We start from the raw sequence: 21,741 nt of genomic DNA, 5'->3' as shown, positions 1-21,741 counted from the left end.
TGTACTGTAGATAAGGTAGGGTGGTAAAAGTGTTAGAAGCCAGGGGATGGCGAGAAGGAAAGGTGGGGAGGGGGAGGGATGCTAGGGGAGGGGGCGGGGGGGAAGAGAAAGTGTGGATAAGAATAGAGGCAAGCAGGATAATTACAAACAATTTTGATAGGGTGTGAGAAAACCCATGCCCGCATTAAGTCCTTTGGTTTTGGTGTCAAAGAGTCTTATCATTCTGAGTTCAAATGTTTTCCGTTCTTGGGTGCTTTTAAACATTCCATTGAGGATTTTGATTTTTAAATCATTTATGGTATGATCTGGCTGTGAGAAATGATGTCCCACAGGTGAGCAGTATCTTCCTTCTTCGTATGGAGTGCCTGTGCATATTCATTCTGCCTTGTAGTTTTTGGCTGGTTTCCCCAATGTAGCAACCTTGGTCACTTTTGTTGCACTGAATCATATACACTATATTCCTGGATGTGCAGCTGTATGATCCTTTAACATTGAGTGTTCCATGGTTGTGACAGGCTGTCGGATCTTGGCATATATGTTTGCAGAGTTTGCAGCGTTTGTTGTTGCACGGTTTAGTGCCATTATCAGTGTCTTTAAGTTCATTGTGAAGTTTTCTGCTGACTAATTTCTGTTTGAGATTTGGTGGTTGCCGGAATGCAAGAATGGGAGGTTTGGGAAAGATTTCTTTTAATGTCGCATCCTCTGCCAGCATGGGCTGCAGATCTTTGATTATTTTTCGTATACCCTCTAGGGTAGGGTTGTATGTGGTCACTAGTGGTATGCGTGTGGTAGGTACTTTCTGTCTGTATTGTAGCAGGAGTTCTCGTGGGGCTTTTAGTGCAGATGTAATAGTTTTGGCAATGGTCTTTGGTTTGTATCCCTTCTGTCTGAACGATTCGGTCAGGGTTGTGAGATGCCTGTTTCTGTCTTCAGTGTCAGAGCATATGTGGTGGTATCTTATAGCCTGGCTGTGTATGATACCTTGTTTGGTATGAGTGGGATGGAAGCTGGAGTTGTGGAGGTAACTGCATCTGTCTGTTGATTTCTTGTATACAGATGTGTGTAGTTTGCCATCTTTCAGTGTTAGGCGGCGTTTGTAGCCGATTCCCCGGTCTGCAGTGAGCTGCAGGAAGAGAGACCGGGGGGGCATGGTGGGGGAGTGATGGGGGTGCGGCCATGACGTCACCCGGCAGGTTCGCCCTCATTGGCTGAACCGCCGGGGGGCGTGGCTTAGCGCTCCGTCGTGAGTCCTGCTCTCAATAGAATTGAGCAACTCTCGCCATAGCGCTGCGGCCCCCCCTCGTAGCGGGCCCGACGCCATTGAGGGGAGGGCTCTCGTCCCTGCAGCGTAAGCCACAGCGTGCGCTGCAGTAGCCAGTGGGAACCAGGCCTTACTGTTGTATCTAGAAAATTTACTAGGATTGCCGAATAATCCATTTTGAGTTTAATTGATGGATGGAATGAGTTCAAGGACTCGTGGAATTGTTTTAGGTTTCCTTCACCTTCTGTCCATATTCTAAACAGGTCATAAATGTATCTGTAGTATTTGTAGGGTTTTTGGGGGCATGTAGTTAGGAATCTTTGCTCAAGATTTGCCATGAAAAGATTGGCATATTGCGGTGCCATCTTGGTACCCATTGCAGTCCCCATTAATTGTAGGTACATTTCCTTGTTGAAGCTGAAGTAGTTGTGTGTGAAGATGTATTCTATCAGTTTGGTAATTACATCAGCGCTGTATTTCAGATCCAGGGGAGATGTTGTAAGGAAATGCAGGCATGCCTCAATACCATCCTTGTGGGGGATGTTGCTGTAAAGGGATTCTACATCCATGGTAACTAGCAGTGTGTTGGATGGTAGTTGGTTGATGTTGTTAAGATTATTGAGAAAATCTGTGGTATCTTGTATGAAGTTGTTGGTGCTTCTGACTAAAGGTTTGAGGATATTCTCCACTAAGCCTGATATTTGTTCAGTGAGTGTATCCATACCTGTTATAATAGGTCTGCCGGGGTTTCCTGGTTTGTGGATTTTGGGAAGCATGTAGAAGATCCCAACTCCTGGGTTGTCAGGTATTAGTTGCTTCAATTGTGGTTGCAGGTGGTTAGGGAATGTTTGAATGAGATTCATGAGTTGCTTTGTATATTCCTGGGTTGGATCATGTGTGAGTTTCTTGTAGTAAGTGTTGTCTGTGAGTTGTCTATTGCCTTCTTCTATGTATTTATTTGTGTTCATAAGCACCACTGCGCCTCCTTTATCTGCTGGTTTGATGGTGATGTTGTGGTTGTTTCGCAGTTCCTTGATAGCAGATCTCTGCATGGGGGATAGGTTGTACATAGTTTTTTTCTGCTGTTTTGATGCTAGTGAGGAAACGTGTGATCTGAAGTTCTGTATGTAGCTGTCAAGTATGACATTGCATCCTGTTGGTGGTGTGAAGTACGTGTTCTTCTTCTTGTTGTTGTTCTCTGTCATTATGGGGGTGCTCTCTTTTTTGTGGAAGTATTCTTTCAGTCGTAGTCTGATGAAGAATTCTTCTACGTCTGAGAATCGTTGGATTTGGTCCAGCTTGTACTGGTGTATAACCAGTCATTCTAACACTATTTACTTTCGTTTTTATTATACACCCATCAGTAGACCTTGATAGTCTATTGTCGTATCACTCCTTTTTTTAATAATAAAGTGTTCATTATCCCTCAGTGCGCCTGCCTGTCATTTGTTTTTCTTGCTTGTGAGCTCCCTTGTGGGAGCTCATCTTTACAGGGGATGTGTGGAGCCCCCCTGACTAACGGCTGCAAGAGGGACTTTACAGTGATATCCCTAGCGCGGAACGACACTCCTGCTAACAAATTGTTCTCTTTTACTTTAAACTGTAAGATGGCAAAGCATCTCGTGGACGAAATGAGTGAGGCTTATAATGAGCGCTGTGCAGCAAGAGTCAAGACTGTTCTAGAGAACAGTCACAATATCACAGCATCTGAGACCAGCATCAGGGTGATCAGACTCCAGTTGGGATGGCCGTGTCAAGTAAGTGTCTTACTGTAATAAAGTACAGTATAATGCAATAGCATGCAGAATAGCATAGCAGTAGCAATACAGAACAGGGTTGATACTGTAATTACTGTGCCGTAGTTAGGACAGTACAGGTAAAGTGTTGTACTCTACTGTACTTTAGGTAAATGTGTGGTTTTACTGTATCTGTAAAATTCTTCCTTGTCATTACAGAGCGTATCCTATGATGGACCAAGCACAGGCATGGATCGAAAGTGGCGAGACTTTTCAGGATGTCATCTTTTCTGACGAGACAACTGTAGCTCTTGAGAAATTTGCCACATTTGCATTCCGCAAAAAAGGCTGCCTATACGTGAAGCCGCGGCCCAAGCACCCACTGAAGATGCATGTGTGGGGTGCGATCTCTAGACGTGGACCATGATGCATAATCATATTTTATGGTAATATAATGCACAAAGTTACATGCCTTATGTACTGTACTACTGTAGTGTTTTCTGTACCCTAATGTTCAGTTTTTTCAAAAAAATGTCTTCTCTTGATCCAAGAATCATGGATAAAGTATTTTTCCAAGAGCAAATTGTCACCCATATTGTTAAATACATTAGGCATGATTTCCCATCTGGTGGCCACCGGTTCTTTCAGGACAATGACCCTAAACATACTGCCTATGTTGCCTATATTCTTGCAAGTGAGATCAACTGGGTTAAGACGCCACCGGAGTAAGTGCTTCAGTGTACAGTAACTGTTTCTCATTGTTTTAAACTGTTTTTATCTGTTCAACTAATTCGCCATTTTTATCCCCCTCTCTTTCCAGATGACCATATTTGAACTTCATAGAACTGGTGTGGCATGCGCTGAAAGATCATTTAAGAAAGGTGGTGAAACCGTCCAACAAGGAGGAATTAGTAAAAGGAATAAAGAATTTCTGGAGAGACATACTGACTGTACAAAAATGCAACAACTACATTAACTATATCAGCAGCGTTTTGCCCATTCTTTTAGAGCATATTTGGAATGCCACCGGCATGTAGTAAGGTACTTTACTGTAGTAAGGTAAGTACAGGTACAGTAAGTATAGTACAGTTAAGTATGATACTGGCAATAACCTGTTTAAATGTTAGCCTTATATTAAAGGTAATTGAACGTTAACCATTTTATGTCTGCTCTTACTCTCCACTTTGTATATATTATATACAGTATGTGCAGTATTTGTATTAGACATGTGTGTATTACCTATTATTTCTAAAAAATCATTATAGTTTACAGGTACAGTAAGTCAATTGTTTGTCCTAATCCCCCCTCTCTCAATGACAAAAGAAATCCATGGTCGTCTACACCGGGTGACTCAGCTAAACCCCATGGAATTAAAAACCCCAAGAGCCAAAGCCTGAAACATTATGTGTCTTTGTGTGTGAATGTCCTATGCCCCGGGGAGGTGTTGATAATGAGTGAAGGATTAGAAAACAACTGTTTGAACTTTTTGCAAATGTACTGTAATAAAAGTTACAGTATCACTTTGAATGCCTTTTGATTGGCTTTGTGAGGGTGGGGGGAGGTGCAACTCAATCGGTCTGTCTTGGTCTAATGCTGGGATGAGTGTGAAGGATTAGAAAGAAATTGTTTGAACTGTTTTAAAATTTAATAAAAGTTATCACTTCCAGAGACCATGTTTGTGTGTGTAATATTTCCATAAACAGTATGAAAAGCAGACCAAGTCTACCAAAAGTTGAAGGTATTGAATAGAATTCCCCCCCACCCCACCAAAATACACCTATCAAATACACAATACCCAAATAAATTACACATGCAAAATCTAATTATACTGCAAAATGCAACACCATTGAGAAAATAAAAATGTTGTAATTTTAACAATGTAACAATTGATTTAATATGAAAACAATGCATCACATAAGGTTTTGTTTAAAGCTCACAATTATTCTCTCCTCAAGAAAACAAAAAATGTTACTTTAAATTTGTTTGTTTTTTTTGTTGGATTTCTAAGTCCGATTGGCAGTGAAGACTTTCTACACTAGTTCACAATGTGCATATGTGTGCAACCCTTCAATAGAAAACCATAGTATAAAATAATTATTTTGATTAGTTCAGTGTCCCATTATTTGTGAAGGCAGTATACAGTACACCCCGTTAACTAGGAAGTGGAATAAAAACAAGAAACATCTCAGTGTGAAATGTTATTACTGGTTACGACATGTAATTGAATCGATCACATACTGTACAGTCATAGTGTGTTGTCCAAAATAATAGTGTGGCAAAGTTTTAAAAGCGTGAAGCTGGTAATACTGACTATATAAAAGTAAAAAAGGCAATGTTTTAAAAAAGCGATATTAGAGTTCCATCGAACTTCATCCTTATCTTCTTGTGACGCTCGATTTCAACGTTTCTTTTCTGTAAAAAAAATTGTTATAAGTTTCGTAGTGTGCATGCATCAAGTCATGCTCTAGTGTGCATGTGTACGATCATTGACGGGCTATGGCAGGCATACACTATACTGTAGTGTCATTGGTAATGAAAGTTAATACTGTACATTATATTTACCTTCATTATAAACTTTGCCAACCAGGTGGAGATGAGCCAATGTCAGAGGTGTATTGTGTGTACACGCTGGAGTCACTTATGTAGTCTGCATTAAAGTTGACTGGTGCCTGCTGAAGCTGGTAATCAGGCAGGGTCAGGTAGCATGGATTGCGGTTTACCAGGTTTTCAGTGTCAGGAATCGGCGTTCTCCTCGCTCCCCACACAGAGCACTCCCTCCCTGCAGTGAGCCCCTGGACACACAAACCAATCCTGCCTTACCGGCCTCCACGGCTCCTCGCCCCTGCCGCCGTCGCGGGATCACTCCCCTCGGCGATTCCTCTGCTCGGCGCCGGGCGCGCCCACGCCCTCCTGCACGCACACCTGCACCATCCACTGGCTCGGTTCACACGCGTACACGAGTTACGGAGCACGCTCAGTCTGCACACTCTTATTCCCGTCCCCCGGACCTCAGGCTCCGCCCCCGCACACTGCACGGGCATACTCAGGTTACTAACAAGACTCACCTGGCCTGTTATGCCTGCACCAATCTGCAGTGTCTCCCTGTAGCTCTTCCTGTCCCGCCTCCGTTCCTAATTGGACCTTCCTGCTTTATCTAGCTCCTCTCTGCTCTCAGTCTTTGCTCGACATAGTCTCTGTATGGAAGTACTTCTGGATTCTCTCAGTGTTTTCACAGGTTCTGACGCGGCTTGTACGACTACCCCCTCTGGCTCTCGATCTCGGCACTCCTTGGACAACGCCCTCTCTGGTAACCCCTTGAACATGGCTTGGACTACGACCTATCTCCACTCTCCACTCCCTGACTCCGGCAAGGCATTCTTCACTCTATCTCTACAACCGGTACCGGCAAGTATTGTCTACCTTACTACACCTGGCCTGGCAACGCTTTATACCACACTCCGGACACGCTCCCTTTGCTGCGGGTGCGTGTATTACCACTTCCCCCTTCAGCTCAGGGGACGGTCTGGTCTGCGGTCAGCACCGGCGTAACATTATGTCGAGCCCACAAGACGCAGACCAGACCGAACTTCAACAGTTTCTCTCAAATCTGCTTCAGCAAAACCAGGCCATGGCGGATGAAATTGTGGCACTTACACGCCAGGTCGCAGTACTCTCAGACCGGGTACCGACTGCGACCCCGCCAGATGTAAGCCCCCACTCCGCAAGCGCAGTTAGCAGCTCACATGTAAGGATTCCTCCCCCCAAGCCTTATGCAGGTGAACCGCAAGATTGTAGGGGTTTCCTAAACCAGTGTGAGGTGCTGTTTGAAATGGCCCCCCATCTCTACAATACTGATCGCAAGAAGGTAGCCTACATTTATAACCTCCTCACTGGCAGCGCCCTGGCGTGGGCTTCCCCGGTTTGGGAGTGACGTTCTGATCTTACCCAAGATTACCCGGCATTTAAAGCAGAGTTTCAACGTGTATTCGATTCTCCCGCTCGTCGGGAGATAGCATCTGTTTCTCTCCTCCAGATCACGCAGGGACGGCGAATGCTGACACAGTATGCTGTGGAATTCCGGACTCTAGCAGCCGAGACTAACTAGGGACAAGAGGCTCTCGTCTCTGTATTCTGGCAGGGCATGGCGGATCCCATCAAGGATGAACTCTCTCGCCAATCCAGGCTGGATCAATTGGAGGTCCTCATTGATTTGGCTGTCCGAGTGGATCAACGTATCCAGGTACGCCGCTCAGAGCGCCAGCGCACTCGCTTCCCTAACTTTCAAGTTCCGTTCTCCAGTACTCCCAGCAACACTCCTGCTCCCCCAAGTGCTACCACATCTCTACGTCCTGCACTGGAGTTGCCTGAGCCAATGCAATTGGGGGTACAACGCATCCGCACACCGATACGGCAGTTCCGCCACGCCGGGGGATTGTGTTTCTACTGCGGATCCATGGAACATCTGGTTCGGGAGTGTCCACTGCGTCCGGGAAACGGGAACACCCAGTGAGTACAGAGGGGCTCTCTCTGGGTGTAATGTCTCCACGTCCCCTTTCTAAAGGTGAACTCCCTAAGAAACTTACATTTCCAGTCTCCCTTTCAGGCGATAAGTTCAAGACTTCTACCGCCGCTTTCATTGACTCAGGAGCTGGAGGAAACTTCGTGGATCTTGAATTCGCCAGGGTAAACCGCATACCACTCGTGAGGAAGAAGGTTCCCATCGCACTCGTCGGTATCGATGGACGTCCCCTTACCCCGGCCCACATCTCCTTAGAGACGACTCCCTTGCTTCTGTCCTCACATCTGCACAAGGAGATGTTAGTTCTCGATGCCATTCACGCTCCTGGGATACCCATCACCCTTGGTCTTCCTTGGCTACAGCTTAACAATCCTCTCATTGACTGGACTTCCTCTGCTCCCATTTCCTGGAGGCAGAGGTCAGGCGAGACTCATCAACTGCTGGCCAATACCTATGTTCCCGAAGTTATTCTACCTTCCGTTTACCATCAATTCCCGGATCGTTTTCAATAAGGTACAGTCAGACCTCTTGCCACCACACAGGACTTACGATTGTCCGATCGATCTAGTTCCAGGTTACTCCCTACCCAAGTCCAAGACCTACCCCTTGTCGTTACCAGAATCTCACGCTATGGATGAATATATCCAGGAGAATCTCAAGAAAGGCTTTATTCGTCACTCCAATTCCCCATCAGGGGCTGGGATTTTCTTCGTCAAGAAAAAGGACGGGTCGTTGAGGCCTTGCATCGACTACAGGGGTTTGAACCACATAACTATTAAAAATCGTTACCCCCTTCCCCTTATTACCGAACTGTTCGATAAATTACAGGGGGCCAAGATTTTTTGCAAGTTGGATCAATGTGGTGCCTATAACCTGGTGCGCATCAGGAAGGGGGATGAATGGAAGACGGCCTTCAACACGTGTAGTGGACACTACGAATATCTGGTAATGCCTTTTGGCTTATGTAATGCTCCTGCTGTCTTTCAGGATTTCATTAACGACGTCTTTCGTAAGGTACTCCATATTTTTGTTATTGTATACTTGGATGATATCCTGATCTTTTCCAAAGATCTGCAGGACCATATACGCCACACCTCCTACGTCCTTTCCCGTCTCCGTGAACACCATTTATACGCCAAACTGGAGAAGTGCACCTTTCATCAGACCTCTACTCCGTTCCTGGGCTACATCATTTCTGATGAGGGGTTTATGATGGACTCCGGTAAACTTCAAGCAGTCACTGAATGGCCAAGACCCAATTCTCTTAAGGCCATACAACGTTTTTTAGGGTTCGCTAATTATTATCGTAAGTTTATACGGAGTTTTTCCACCATTGTGGCACCCCTTACTGCGCTCACCAAAAAAGGAGCTGATCCTTCTGCTTGGTCATCTGAGGCCATCTCCACCTTTGAGACACTCAAGGAAGCCTTTATATCCGCACCTATTCTCCGCCATCCCAACATTGAACTTCCCTTCGTCCTGGAGGTCGACGCTTCTGATTGCGGCGCTGGTGCTGTTCTTTCTCAGAGACCCACGACCCAAGATAAGTTACATCCCTGTGCTTATTTTTCCAAAAAATTCTCATCTGCCGAGAGGAACTATGACGTGGGTAACAGGGAACTTCTGGCCATGAAGATGGCTCTTCAAGAGTGGAGATACCTGCTGGAGGGGTCGAAAGAGCCGTTTACTATTCTCACGGACCACAAGAACCTTCTTTAGATAGAGAACGCTCGACGCCTTGGTCCACGACAGGCTCGTTGGGCTCTTTTTTTTTCTCGATTCGATTTTCACCTTTCCTATATCCCCGGGACAAAGAACGTAAAGGCAGACGCACTCTCCCGAATACATTCTTCTGAAGAGAGGCCAGAGGAATCTTTGGAGACTATCCTTCCACAAGAGAGGATTCTCGCCACGTCTTCTTTCAAGAATCTTGACAAGATTTTGCACTCCCAGAGACGCATTCCCAAGTACTTGGTGGTTCCCGACAACAAACTCTTCGTACCTTCCAAATTTGTTCCAGAGGTCCTGTCTTGGGGTCACTCCTCTAAATCTGCAGGTCATCCAGGTTTTAAGAAGACTACTGATCTCATTCGTCGGAATTTCTGGTGGCCAAGGATGTCTCAAGAAATTCTGGAGTTTACCCGCGCCTGCCCAACGTGCGCTCAAAGCAAGACTCTCTGTCAAAAGCCTCAGGGTTTTCTGTTACCCCTTCCAGTTCCCGACCGCCCCTGGTCCCACATTTCTATGGACTTCATCGTGGAGTTGCCCAGGTCCAGAGGAATGAACACTATCTTGGTGGTCGTGGACAGGTTCTTGAAGATGTCCCATTTCATTCCACTTAAAGGATTACCCACCTCCCCCGCCCTTGCAGATATCTTTACGGAGCAGATTTTCCGGATTCATGGGATCCCTTCGTCCATTGTTTCTGATAGAGGTTCTCAGTTCGTATCCAAATTTTGGAGAGCTTTCACGAAGAGATTGGGCATCTCTTCTTCTTTCTCTTCCGCCTATCATCCTCAGTCCAATGGACAAACGGAGAGAATCAATCAATCCCTGGAGAAGTACTGCACCGACACACTTTATTCGAGCAAATACCCAGTATGTACCTGGCAGATACCTGGAATGCGCCGCTCCTCACCTCTGACAAGCCCCGTTGCGTTTGCCTTCCCAGCCTGGGTTCATGCCTGGCTGACGGGCGGCTGATCTGTTAAATGATAATGATTAGGATTTAATAGGCTGCAATGCTTCGCGTGTCTACCAGATGGCATAAAGTCATGAATTGTAATGCAGTGTATATATATATATATACTGTGCAGTATTGCAGCTAGCGGGAATAAAATGCTTCAATCCCTGCCTGGAAAATAACCCAATGCACTCGGGCAGAAAACAGTCACAAACCTCAATACACCCGGGTATACCCGAATTCGTGGGATTAGCCGAGCTCGAATAAAGTGTGTCGCCAGTGTACCTGAGATGTTTTATATCCGATTTCCAGGATGATTGGGCTCAACTCCTCTCTTGGGCAGAGTATGCCGTCAATTCTGCCAAAAACGAGTCCACTCGGGAGTCGCCCTTCTTTATAAATTATGGGTTCCACCCTCCCTGTCTTCCCATCCCCAACATTCCTTCTGGAGTACCAGCCGTAGATGAACGCATTTCTTCCCTCCAAACCGCATGGTCCAGGATTCAGTCTATCCTTCTCAACTCCTCCCGCAGATCGAAACTACAGGCTGATCGTCGTCGTCATTCGGCGCCCAGTTACAAACCAGGGGATTTGGTATGGCTCTCCTCTAAGAATATCCACCTCAAGGTACCATCTCCTAAACTGGCACCTAAGTTCCTGGGTCCCTTCCCTATTTGTGAACAAATCAATCCCGTGGCATTCCGGCTCCAACTACCACCCAGTATGAAGATTCCCAATGTCTTTCATGTGTCCCTCTTAAAACCATTTATCTCCAGTCACTTCTTTCCGGATTAGACTCGTAAACCGGATCCCATTACTGTTCAAAATAATGAGGAATACGAAGTTCACTCTCTTTTGGATTCTCGCCTATCCAGGGGTCAGCTCCAGTTCTTGGTGCAGTGGAAGGGCTTTGGCCCTGAAGAGAGATCCTTGGTACCTTCAAAGGACATTCATGCCCCGGCCCTTCTTAAGTCCTTCAGGAAAAAGTTTCCAGAGAAACCGTTCTTGGACCGTCCTGAGGCCGTTCCTGAAGAGGGGGGTACTGTCAGGAATCGGCGTTCTCCTCGCTCCCCACAAAGAGCACTCCCTCCCCGCAGTGAGCCCCTGGACACATAAAACAATCCTGCCTTACCGGCCTCCACGGCTCCTCGCCCCTGCCGCCGTCGCGGGATCACTCCCCTCGACGATTCCTCTGCTCGGCGCCGGGCGCGCCCACGCCCTCCTGCACGCACACCTGCACCATCCACTGGCTCGGTTCACACACGTACACGAGTTACGGAGCACGCTCAGTCTGCAGACTCTTATTCCCGTCCCCCGGACCTCAGGCTCCGCCCCTGCACACTGCACGGGCATACTCAGGTTACTAACAAGACTCACCTGGCCTGTTATGCCTGCACCAATCTGCAGTGTCTCCCTGTAGCTCTTCCTGTACCGCCTCCGTTCCTAATTGGACCTTCCTGCTTTATCTAGCTCCTCTCTGCTCTCAGTCTTTGCTCGACATAGTCTCTGTATGGAAGTACTTCTGGATTCTCTCAATGTTTTCACAGGTTCTGACGCGGCTTGTACGACTACCCCCTCTGGCTCTCGATCTCGGCACTCCTTGGACAACGCCCTCTCTGGTAACCCCTTGAACACGGCTTGGACTACGACCTATCTCCACTCTCCACTCCCTGACTTCGGCAAGGCATTCTTCACTCTATCTCTACAACCGGTACCGGCAAGTATTGTCTACCTTACTACACCTGGCCTGGCAACGCTTTATACCACACTCCGGACACGCTCCCTTTGCTGCGGGTGCGTGTATTACCACTTCCCCCTTCAGCTCAGGGGACGGGTCTGGTCTGCGGTCAGCACCGGCGTAACATTCAGTGACGGTCGGCCCGTTTTTGCAATAGTATTGGTAAGCCGGTGGTGGCACATTGCAGGTTGGGGAAGTACAAGTCTTAAATGTATTAAACCCGACCTGTCTCCTTTTGAAGTCGCCATGATCAAACATACCGGCAAAAGCTGGGAGCACTGACCAATAACCTCTGGTACTTCCCAGAGGAGGGACTGTGCGAAAAAAGCAATCATTAATAGTTAAAGTTTGCCATATCGAATTCTTCCACCCATGTTGATTTGGTGAAAATTTGAAGAAATCATATTTATCAATGATGAAGCCATATATCTCTGCTAAAGTCGCTTTCATATCTGTTCAAGCATTAATTACAGAAAAAAATAAATATGCATAACTGCATTCCGGCTTAGAATAAGGACTTGACATGATGTTCACTGTATGTCCATTCAGCAATTGAGCAGGCATAGCAATGTAGAATAATGTCCACAACATTCTGTTTTGAGATTTTAATTATGAAACGCCTACATTTGATAACGTCTTCAGCGACCAAGGTCAATTTACAATGGATCACTGTAGTGGACACTGTTTTTATCTGTTTTTTAAACACCTGCACATTGACTACCCACTATCCACTGGATTGTCTATGCAAAGGGGTTCACTTTTACCATCTGGTGGATGTGTGCAGAACTGCATCCAAAAAATCAGAATCCAGGTAATCAAGGAAATCAACAACGATAAACAAAGGTGTGACTGGCAGCCTTCACGGAAGATTAACGAGTGAATGCCACGTGGAATACAGACGACTTTATGAAAACGGCTCTGAGAAATGGTCGGATAACGGCTGCTGCATCTGTATATACAAATATATTCAGGGTCAGTACACGGAACATTCAGAACTATTCATCCCAAAGGAAGTACAAACGACACAGGGTCATCCCTTAATATTGAAGGAAAGGAGATTTCACCAGCAACAAGAAGGAAAGGTTTCTTTACAGTAAAGACAGTTCAATTGTGGATTTCATTACTCATGGAGAATGTGATGGCAGATACAATGGATATCTTTAATAAAAGGTTATACAGTACCTTTTTTTAGAAAGGAAAGGTACTGTATACACGGATATATCAAATAAGTAAACATGGGAAGGATGTTGATCCAGGGAATATTCTGATTGTCATTACTGGAGTAAGGAAGGAATTTATTTTGGCCTTTATAAGACTCATTCGATATTTTTTCCCTGGGTTTCTGTGCTTCCCTTCCTCTGGGTCATCTAAATTTAACATAGGTTGAACTCGGTGGAAATATCTACCAAGTAACTATATAACTCAAGGGTTATTTGTCTTTTTTCAACATAATCTACTATGTACCTGTATAGAGTAGCCTTTTAAAATGTTCAAATACATCTCTATGCCAAACATAGAACATGCATAGCACTCTTTACATTATACCAAACATTATTTGAGCATTTATTGATTTATTTTTACACAATAATTCATAACAGCACATTGTAACTTTTCTATTAAATGTTGGACCAAACAAATTTAAAACCACCAATCAAACTGTAGTTTTCACAATGGACTAGAATAACTACTGGAATTCTATACCATGTGACGGGATTATCATTAACTTTACAATGTACATCAGTTTACATGATCTGCTTACACTAATCCAGGGTCTATTTATCAAGGCAAAAGTGGTGCAAATCTGAGGAATAAAAGTTGCACCAGATAATCAAAGCAAAAATCATATATTTTTTCAATTTAATTTTGTTTTATTTGATACCAATTTTGCCTTGATACATAGACACCATCATCTGTAGCAAACAGAAAATTAACCAATAGACCAGGTACCATTTGTACATTTCTAATGACAAAAATATTGTCGATTTTGTTTACCATTGGTTATGAAAATGAAACTAACAAACACAGCAGATGCAATCTGTTATATTACAACTGAGTGAGTGGAATACAAGTACAGTAGCATATACTAATAAAAAAACATGGAGTTTCATGCTTTCACCAAAACCACGGTCTTAACTTATTGGTTATTGAATACAGTTTAATTGTATTGGAAATGACTGATGCTCCTTGCATTAATATATGTTTATGTTATGGGTTTAAGGTCCTCTGAGTATGGGACCTTGTGATTAAAGCCACGGATTACTGATTGATCAGGTATATTGAACATTTCCTCTACATTGCTTCCACTGTACAGTTTGATTCTTGAGTGACTAACAGAATACTTAGTCTAATACATATATTGCCTGTAAGCAATGTTGAAAGAAAGTAAACTATATAATAAATATATATATATATATATATATAAAATATATATGTGTGTGTGTGTGTGTGTGTGTGTGTGTGTGTGTGTGTGTGTCGAGAGAGAGAGAGAGAGAGAGAGAGAGAGAGAGAGAGAGAGAGAGAGAGAGAGAGAGAGATTTTGTTTGTTAAGTACTCTGATATAAAACTGCCACCACCAAAACGGTAAGCAATGATAAAATAAGTTTTAAAAATTATAGAATTAATGAGCCATACAGTACATCCATTCCTTATATAACACAACAATAACACATAACAATAAAACATAGATAAGATGATGCTGAGAGTGAGATTCTTTCACTCCTGTACCTTGTTCTAGTCGATAGAAAACTTGGTCCATTCCCTGCTGTGTCAGTTATTTACAAATATCTTCAAGTTTCATTCTGGTGAATCCAGTTTCCACAAAGCAAATAGAAGCAAATGCAATGGGCAACATTTGGGATGATGTGCCTTAAAGCCCAAAATTGGGAGAAACTTTTAGGTAGCTTGGCTCTTGAATGTTAGATGTCATGAGCTGATGTGACTGTATGTTCTGGAAGGCAGAGCCTGATTTCCATTCCAGCTCAGCAGTCCTTCAGTTCAATGTATTCCACAGATGAGAAGCAGTCGTGCAGCCTGTCTGAAATCCTCTTCAAAAGGACATTGAAATTCACAGGCAGTACAGACATCGCAGGGTATTCCCATACCATACACAGCCATGCGTTTACAAACGAATCCTGCCCATTTTTATTGATTACTGTGAGCAATCAGCTTTTTTTCCCTTCCAATTAGCACCTTTTCACCAACCAGACCCCCCATTGATCCCTTTTTGTGTCCTTCAGGCTTGTCCACTGACATGCAATTGTATAACACATAAGGCAAGCCAGTGCCTAAAGCACTGTATAATTAGATTGAAAGAACTTCAACTAAAGAATTGATCCTGTCTGCAAAATGCCACTATATCCAACTTTGCATACTCTGTCAGCCCTATATTAAACTCATTTAAAATATTTCATATACATTGTGGCTACTCTATGTAATGTAAAATACTATAGTGCTCTCGTTCTGATTCTTTGCAAGAACTCTTTTCTATGGCATTTCTGTTTTAAAGAATAAATAAAAGGGCTCTTTTTTCTAAAACACCATAAAAATAGACATACTGTATCTACAATTATTCAGAAGAAATGTGAGTAGTGTGTAAGGAAGGAGCACTCACAATGATATTGTAATCATGCCACAGGTGTCCAGCTCTGAAGTAGAAAGAAGGAGAGACTGCAATTCAGGGAATTTATTTACAGCTGCAGCGACCGTTATTAGAACAAACCACGATGGCGATTTTGTGTGCGCTGCTGTACTCCACGAGGTATATACGCGACCAATCGCCCCAGGCACCCGCGCTTAGCGCGATTGCTTTGAATTTCACGGATTCTGTTTCTTTGGTTGCAATGAAATGATTGAATTGTAATGTGCACAGAACTGTATTACTGTGTCAATTTAAGGTGTTTAAAAAACAGAACTCTAAAATGCAATTTTCTGCCCTCGCCGCTCTTGCGTCTAAAGGCGGTACAGTTTGTAGACATCCCGCATCATGACACCGGTATTCCGAGGTATAGACTGCGTGAAGTGTTCGAATAATGGCCGCTGCAGCTGTAGGTGGATCAACGTTTCGATTCTCTAATGGGACCTTTCTCAATAAGAAAAGGGATACCTATTCAGTAACAAATTACTTGGTTGGATAAGCAATCGGTAATAAAAGAAAGAATAGAGCGAACAATACACTCACGTGTTCCTTTTGTTATCAACTAAGTTTCTTCATTAATGTACAGAGAGAAAAAAACGCAGCCTGACGAAGGGCCCAGGGGACCTTGAAACGTACCTCGTTGTGCTGTGGTAACAGTGTGGCTCTGCAGACTAATCCCTCTTGATGTTTGTATTCTTCTGTACATTAAAGAAGAAACTTAGTTGATACCAAAAGGAACACGCAAGTGTATTTTTCTATTCTTTTTTTACAGACCAGCTATTTTGTTATTACATGCGCCCAGAAGTATGAACGCAGGATCATAGCACCTGTTGATATTGCTATATCACAAACCAGTGTGTGTAAGTTCTACCATTTTTTTGATCATGATACATATTCAGTATCAGAACATTTACTACCTACTGTATGCACAGTCGTTTTGCATGTTTTGCATGGCTGTGCAAGATAAAGGATCTAACTACTGTATCGACCTCTGTGAGTGGACGATAAAACGAGGGGGACCTGCATAATAAAAATAACTTTGCCTCAATGTACTGTATTAAAGTACTTTGCTTTGATTTTTAATTGCTTCAGTGTCAAGCACTTTAGGAAATGCCTATCATGATGATTAGAAAGAGTGGCTTAATACATATATATTTATTCCACGGATATCCACTTTTTTTTGCATCATATTGCCCATCTCTTTAGCATTAATAATATTGAAGGACTTATGAATAAATAATATTGGAAAGATCTTGCACACTTTGGCTGGAATTCCCTAAGTGCATCGTAGTGGTATTGTAGCTAGATCAGGTGTTAGGCCGAGTCCACGGTCCCTGCTGGCGTGCTGAGGCGCGCTGAGGCGCAGGGAAAGCGGGTGCTTTCCCTGGCCTTGCGGTTGCTTACCGCAAGCGCTCTCAGCAGCCGTCAGGGGGCGGTCCGGGGGCGGTCCGGGGGCGGGCGCGTCACTGGCCGGGGGCGGGCCAGTGACGTCACGGAGCTGGTTCGCCCTCATTGGGCGAACCGCTCACGTGACCGGCCTGTCTCGCCGGCAAGCGGGGGAATTTTAAATTCCCCCAAGACCTGCGCTTCCGCAAGCGCGCGTAAGCGCAGGTGAGCCCCTACTAAAGCCACTCTAATTGCGGCTGTAGGGGCTCAGTGCTGAGCGGGAGCGCGCCTCAGCGCGCTTCCGCCAGCAAGCAAGTAACATGGCCGAGGCCTTAGCTGCTATTGATTTGAATGGCAGTTAATGTGGAATCAATTTCCAATACGCCTTATGGGAGCTTAGTGAATTTTCTTAGTGTCAAATGTGCCAAACAAAAACTGTTAATATATTTTCCTGGCAAACTTCTTCTATCGACTGTGCTGCTACATTCAACACAAGGGTGTGAAGAACTGTTCCAGAAGGACATTTAGTGCACTCCAGACTCTGATACTTACAGTGTCTTACACAACATCACAAAAGATGACAACCTCCTTTCTACTATGAAATGTGTATAATTCTGGGGTCTGTTGTCCTTCTTTCATTTTTTTTTAATATATCTGAGTAACAAGACCAGGAATCCCACAGACTGGACCAAACTGTCTTAGAAATGTGGAGTTTGTTGACAGGTAAGGGAACCCAAGTCTTTGTGGCCCGGATCGAAGGTTAGGCTAGCTTTCACATCTACATTTTTGGGAGGGTCAAAAGTGTGACTGCCAGCTTCAAAATAACATATGTAGTTTTTAAATTAATTTATTTTCTCATAATCAATTTGTCTGCATGTTTTGGCAGCCCTCAATGCAAAGCAACAAAGAACCTTAATTACAAATACAGTAGTACAATATGTCCAGACTCTGGCTTTTATAACTGAGTCTATTTAATCACAAATGTAATTTTTATTTAATGAGAGGAAAAGGGGGGTACGTGAGTTCTGAGTCAGCATTATGACCTGACAATTGTCTCTTGTGCCTGTGTCCTTTAAATTTACAATGATTTATTTCTGTAAAATATTTAATTTGATTCTATTGTTGTTAGGACTTTCAAGAAATTGTCCAAGATGAAGGCCCATATTCACTATCAGTGCTTCTAGCACCAGCTAACTGCTCATAGCCTATTCAGTTGAATGTACAAGAAGGTATCTTCCATGGAAGCAAGCAAGGGCAGATTCCCCTATTGGATGATCAGTGTTGCACCCATAGGCCAGTGTGTCGGTGCGGTGGACCGGTGCTGCTGCTTCCCAGCAGCGGCTTCCAGCAGCTCCCCAGCTCCCTGACTGTCTGCAATACTCTCCCTCCTCCTGTCGGTGCCAGGATCCAACTTCCACCTGACCGGAGGAGGGAACTGCAGAATATCTGGGCCGGCGCAGGACCGCTCCTCACCCCAAAGCAAGACAGTGTGTGTTTGTTGGAGTGAGTGAGTGAGTGAGTGAGAGGTAGGTGCCCTAGCTTTTTGGAGCAGCTCTCCTCCTGCAGCTTCGCATTGTGATGGCGACTCGACGTCAAATGGTGCCGCAACATCCCATGTCAACGTAATGTCACATGAAGTCATGTTGCCATGACAACGCCACATCACATGACGTCATGATGCCGCTACTTTCCAGTACAAGGGCTGCTCTTCAAGGAATCACTCAGGCTATGTAAAACCCACCCCCGGTCAGCAAGGTAGTAGTACCTATGTAGTAGCACTGCTCAGTAAATATGGGCCTAAATGTAACTTGCACTTTATAGGTATTACTGATCACTATGCTATCATCCGAATGACTTCATGCAGAGACAGGTGAATTCAGCACAGCCCAGCAGTCTCAAGCTGTCAAAGGTTATATTTCAGAGATGAGAAGCAGTGGTGCATTCAGTTTCTAAGAAGACTGTACAATCGTAGCTGAGTACTCTCTATTAAATAATACAGGATCTGGCACACAAGTCATTCAAACACTAACCTCAGGTAAGGTCATCTTTGAAAGTGCAACACAGCACCACTATAAAAGGACGACCAAACGCCTTAAAACTAGAGGAGAATTGTTGGGTTTTTTTTGTCCATTGTTTGTTTGTTTAATAATTAATAAGGAAATATTAGTCAAACAGATAAAAAAAATACATTAAGTAACTTATACGCTTGAATTCAGTGAACCCAGAGAAAGACAAATAATTTTAAACAGAATGCAAATACAGTAAAAATGTAATCTTTCTAATAAATCCCATTACACTGGTAAGTTGATTCCTTTTTTTGACCCGTTTCATTGTCACTTTAAGCAGAATATATACTGACGCACATACAAACAGTAATTCAATTGCTAGTTGACAGTTATATAACTTTTCATGCCAGGCTATATGTTGTCAGTTTACTATTAATGGTGGAGTTAAAAAGTAGTTACAATAAGGTATTCCAAAAGAAACTGCATCATGACATTCAGGTATTACCAAATAATGCTCAAAACAATAAACATTAATAATTAATTTACTGTAGTAGCACAAATTGAACAAAGTGGATAATTTATAAGGACAAATTAAGATAAACAAATGTATTATTGTCTCAATACTTAGTGCTATGACTGCACAATATTGTTTGATGATAACCAAAGTCTGTAAAATGGCAAAAACAGAAGAATCTAAACAGGGTGGCTTTGCTCATGAAGCATGATATCTACAAGCGTGGAGGCTGTGCCCAAACAGGAAGGAAGTGTGAGGATCTGCAAGCACCAACATGGACGCACCTCTGACTTCAGGTGCACCAAGATGGCCACCAAAACAGGAAGTTAGCCTCTGTTTTGAATTAGTGCTTGTTTGTACCTGGTCTATGCCTTTATATGGCCACCATTTGAGCACATTCCTTGCCTGTGCAAAGTACATACGGAGTATGCTCTCGTAATGTGACTGATCTTCTGTGCATGACCTTGGCTCTGTCTACTGACCACCCCTTTGGATCATCGCTAGTTGATTACCTACAACCATGGAACCATACCTATCTATCCTCGCTCATCCAGTATCCTGGTCTTATACTCCACACCTCTGCCCTGGAGGTCTGTCTCTTGGACAGTAAGTGGCAACATAACAGGAAGATTCCACTTGCTCAACAGGTAGGGCCGAATTAGTTTAGAAAGAGAAGGTGTCTTAAGGATGAGCAGAACTTATGGAACAAAGACACACTGGGATCTATTACTTAAACTCTGATATTACTAATGCAAGATAGCCCAAAAATGGCACGTCATTTCATGCAAAAAAAAAAAAAAAACTGGCATTTTCACTGTATTAATTGAGAATAAGCTATATATAACAATCGCACAATTTTACATGTCATTTGGATGCTTTTTGTGTCCGATTTGATGCAACAGAAAGTGACAGTCATAAATCACGCATGCCTCAGGTAATATAGATAGGTATTTTGCTGGAGAGAGGTAGAGATAAAAGATATATGGGGACACGCCTATCTCTACCCTCTCCAATAAAAGCTCCAATGTGTATACCTGACGGAGGTAAGATTTCTGACCGTGGCTTTCCAGCTAATATTGAAAATAACAGCTTAATGAATAGTCCTTGAATATTTTGCTAGTTTACCTAATTTTCATAAAAAATTAGTACTGTATATTGCACAGCATTACTTAGCCGCAACCAGATGGTTTAACGTTTGGACAGGCGAGAAAAGGCTTGATGAATAGAAAGAAATACAAATCCAGAAATGCCCTTATCGCAGTAGAACGAATTAGCCCTACAGAATAGATACAGTATGAAGAACCAGGGAGCAAGGTGATCATGTAATAAGATGGGGCAGGCAGTAGACCATGGAATAGAATTAAATTGAGTCACACAGGTGAAGTAGGGAAAACCCCTGGATTAACTGGAATACATTTTGCCTCTTAGAATGGTAAATTTGGACTTTGTAAAAATATAGGATTCAAATACTTGAAAATCAGCATCCCACTGGTCAGGTATTGTGTGAGAAATGAATGGACTTAATTTTCCAATAGTCCCCAAAAGTATTTGATTGAGAGGGCTGCTAGACAGGCTTACTTTCTTCGTTGGTTAGGAGGTATAGTTACTTCCCTAGGCTGCTCTGCCTTGTAGCTGGAGACTGAAGAATGGAACCACACGGGTGAGGCAGGAATGATTACATGTTGATATCAATGTGTAAATAAGCTGGTACTAGCCATACTCTTCTACCAAGAATCAGAGAATTTGGTTAATATTACACTCATAAGGTACAATCGACATGGCCATTTCCCCCTTGTTGCATGTACGCATGGGACAGCAGCACAACCGTACATGTTCAATGGCTAGAAATGTCAGGGCTAGCTTTGAGTACAAAGATTACATTTTTAGAGACATCAAAAGAACTCTGTGTTGATTATGATAGTTATTGATTGCACACTTGATTTTAAACAGGTAGAATAAAAGAAATCGATAACCTTTTATCTCTAGCCAAGTCCTGGAATAAAAAGAGATGCCACCGTTCAAGTTAACCTTCACGTTACACATCTTGACTTGTAAGTGTTAGCCGTTACCTTCATAGACTTATGACTTTGATCTGTCTGATGGCTTAAAATAAATGACCTTTTTTTAATGCTTTTTCTTTTCTTTTACTTATACGTAAATAGAGCATGACAGGTCACACTGTTTGCACAGAGCTGAAACGTTGCCATAGACCCACAGCAGCTGCAAAGGCTACCCAGTGTATTGTTAAAAGGGAATCCTCACTG

The 21,741-nt window shown here is 43.5% G+C and overlaps 1 protein-coding gene across 2 annotated transcripts in view; it reads right to left on the bottom strand.

Moving 5' to 3' along the window:
* Positions 1 to 21,741, bottom strand: part of CTXN3 (cortexin 3) — a 60,806-nt gene that overhangs the window by 23,547 nt on the left and 15,518 nt on the right. Inside the window, exon 1 of one of the 2 annotated variants that reach the window (XM_075577113.1) lies at positions 14,662 to 15,014. The exons of the other annotated variant lie outside the window; for it this stretch is intronic. Within the exon in view, the coding sequence (XP_075433228.1) occupies positions 14,662 to 14,692 (31 nt within the window). The 5' untranslated portion in view covers positions 14,693 to 15,014. Of the gene's footprint in view, positions 1 to 14,661; positions 15,015 to 21,741 lie in introns of those variants that run through there. 2 annotated transcript variants of the gene reach the window in all.

This window comes from Ascaphus truei, chromosome 1 (assembly GCF_040206685.1).
Source record: "Ascaphus truei isolate aAscTru1 chromosome 1, aAscTru1.hap1, whole genome shotgun sequence".
Lineage (NCBI taxonomy): Eukaryota > Metazoa > Chordata > Amphibia > Anura > Ascaphidae > Ascaphus > Ascaphus truei.
The sequence above is the reverse complement of the archived record's forward strand: the minus strand, read 5'-3'. Positions and strand labels throughout refer to the sequence as shown.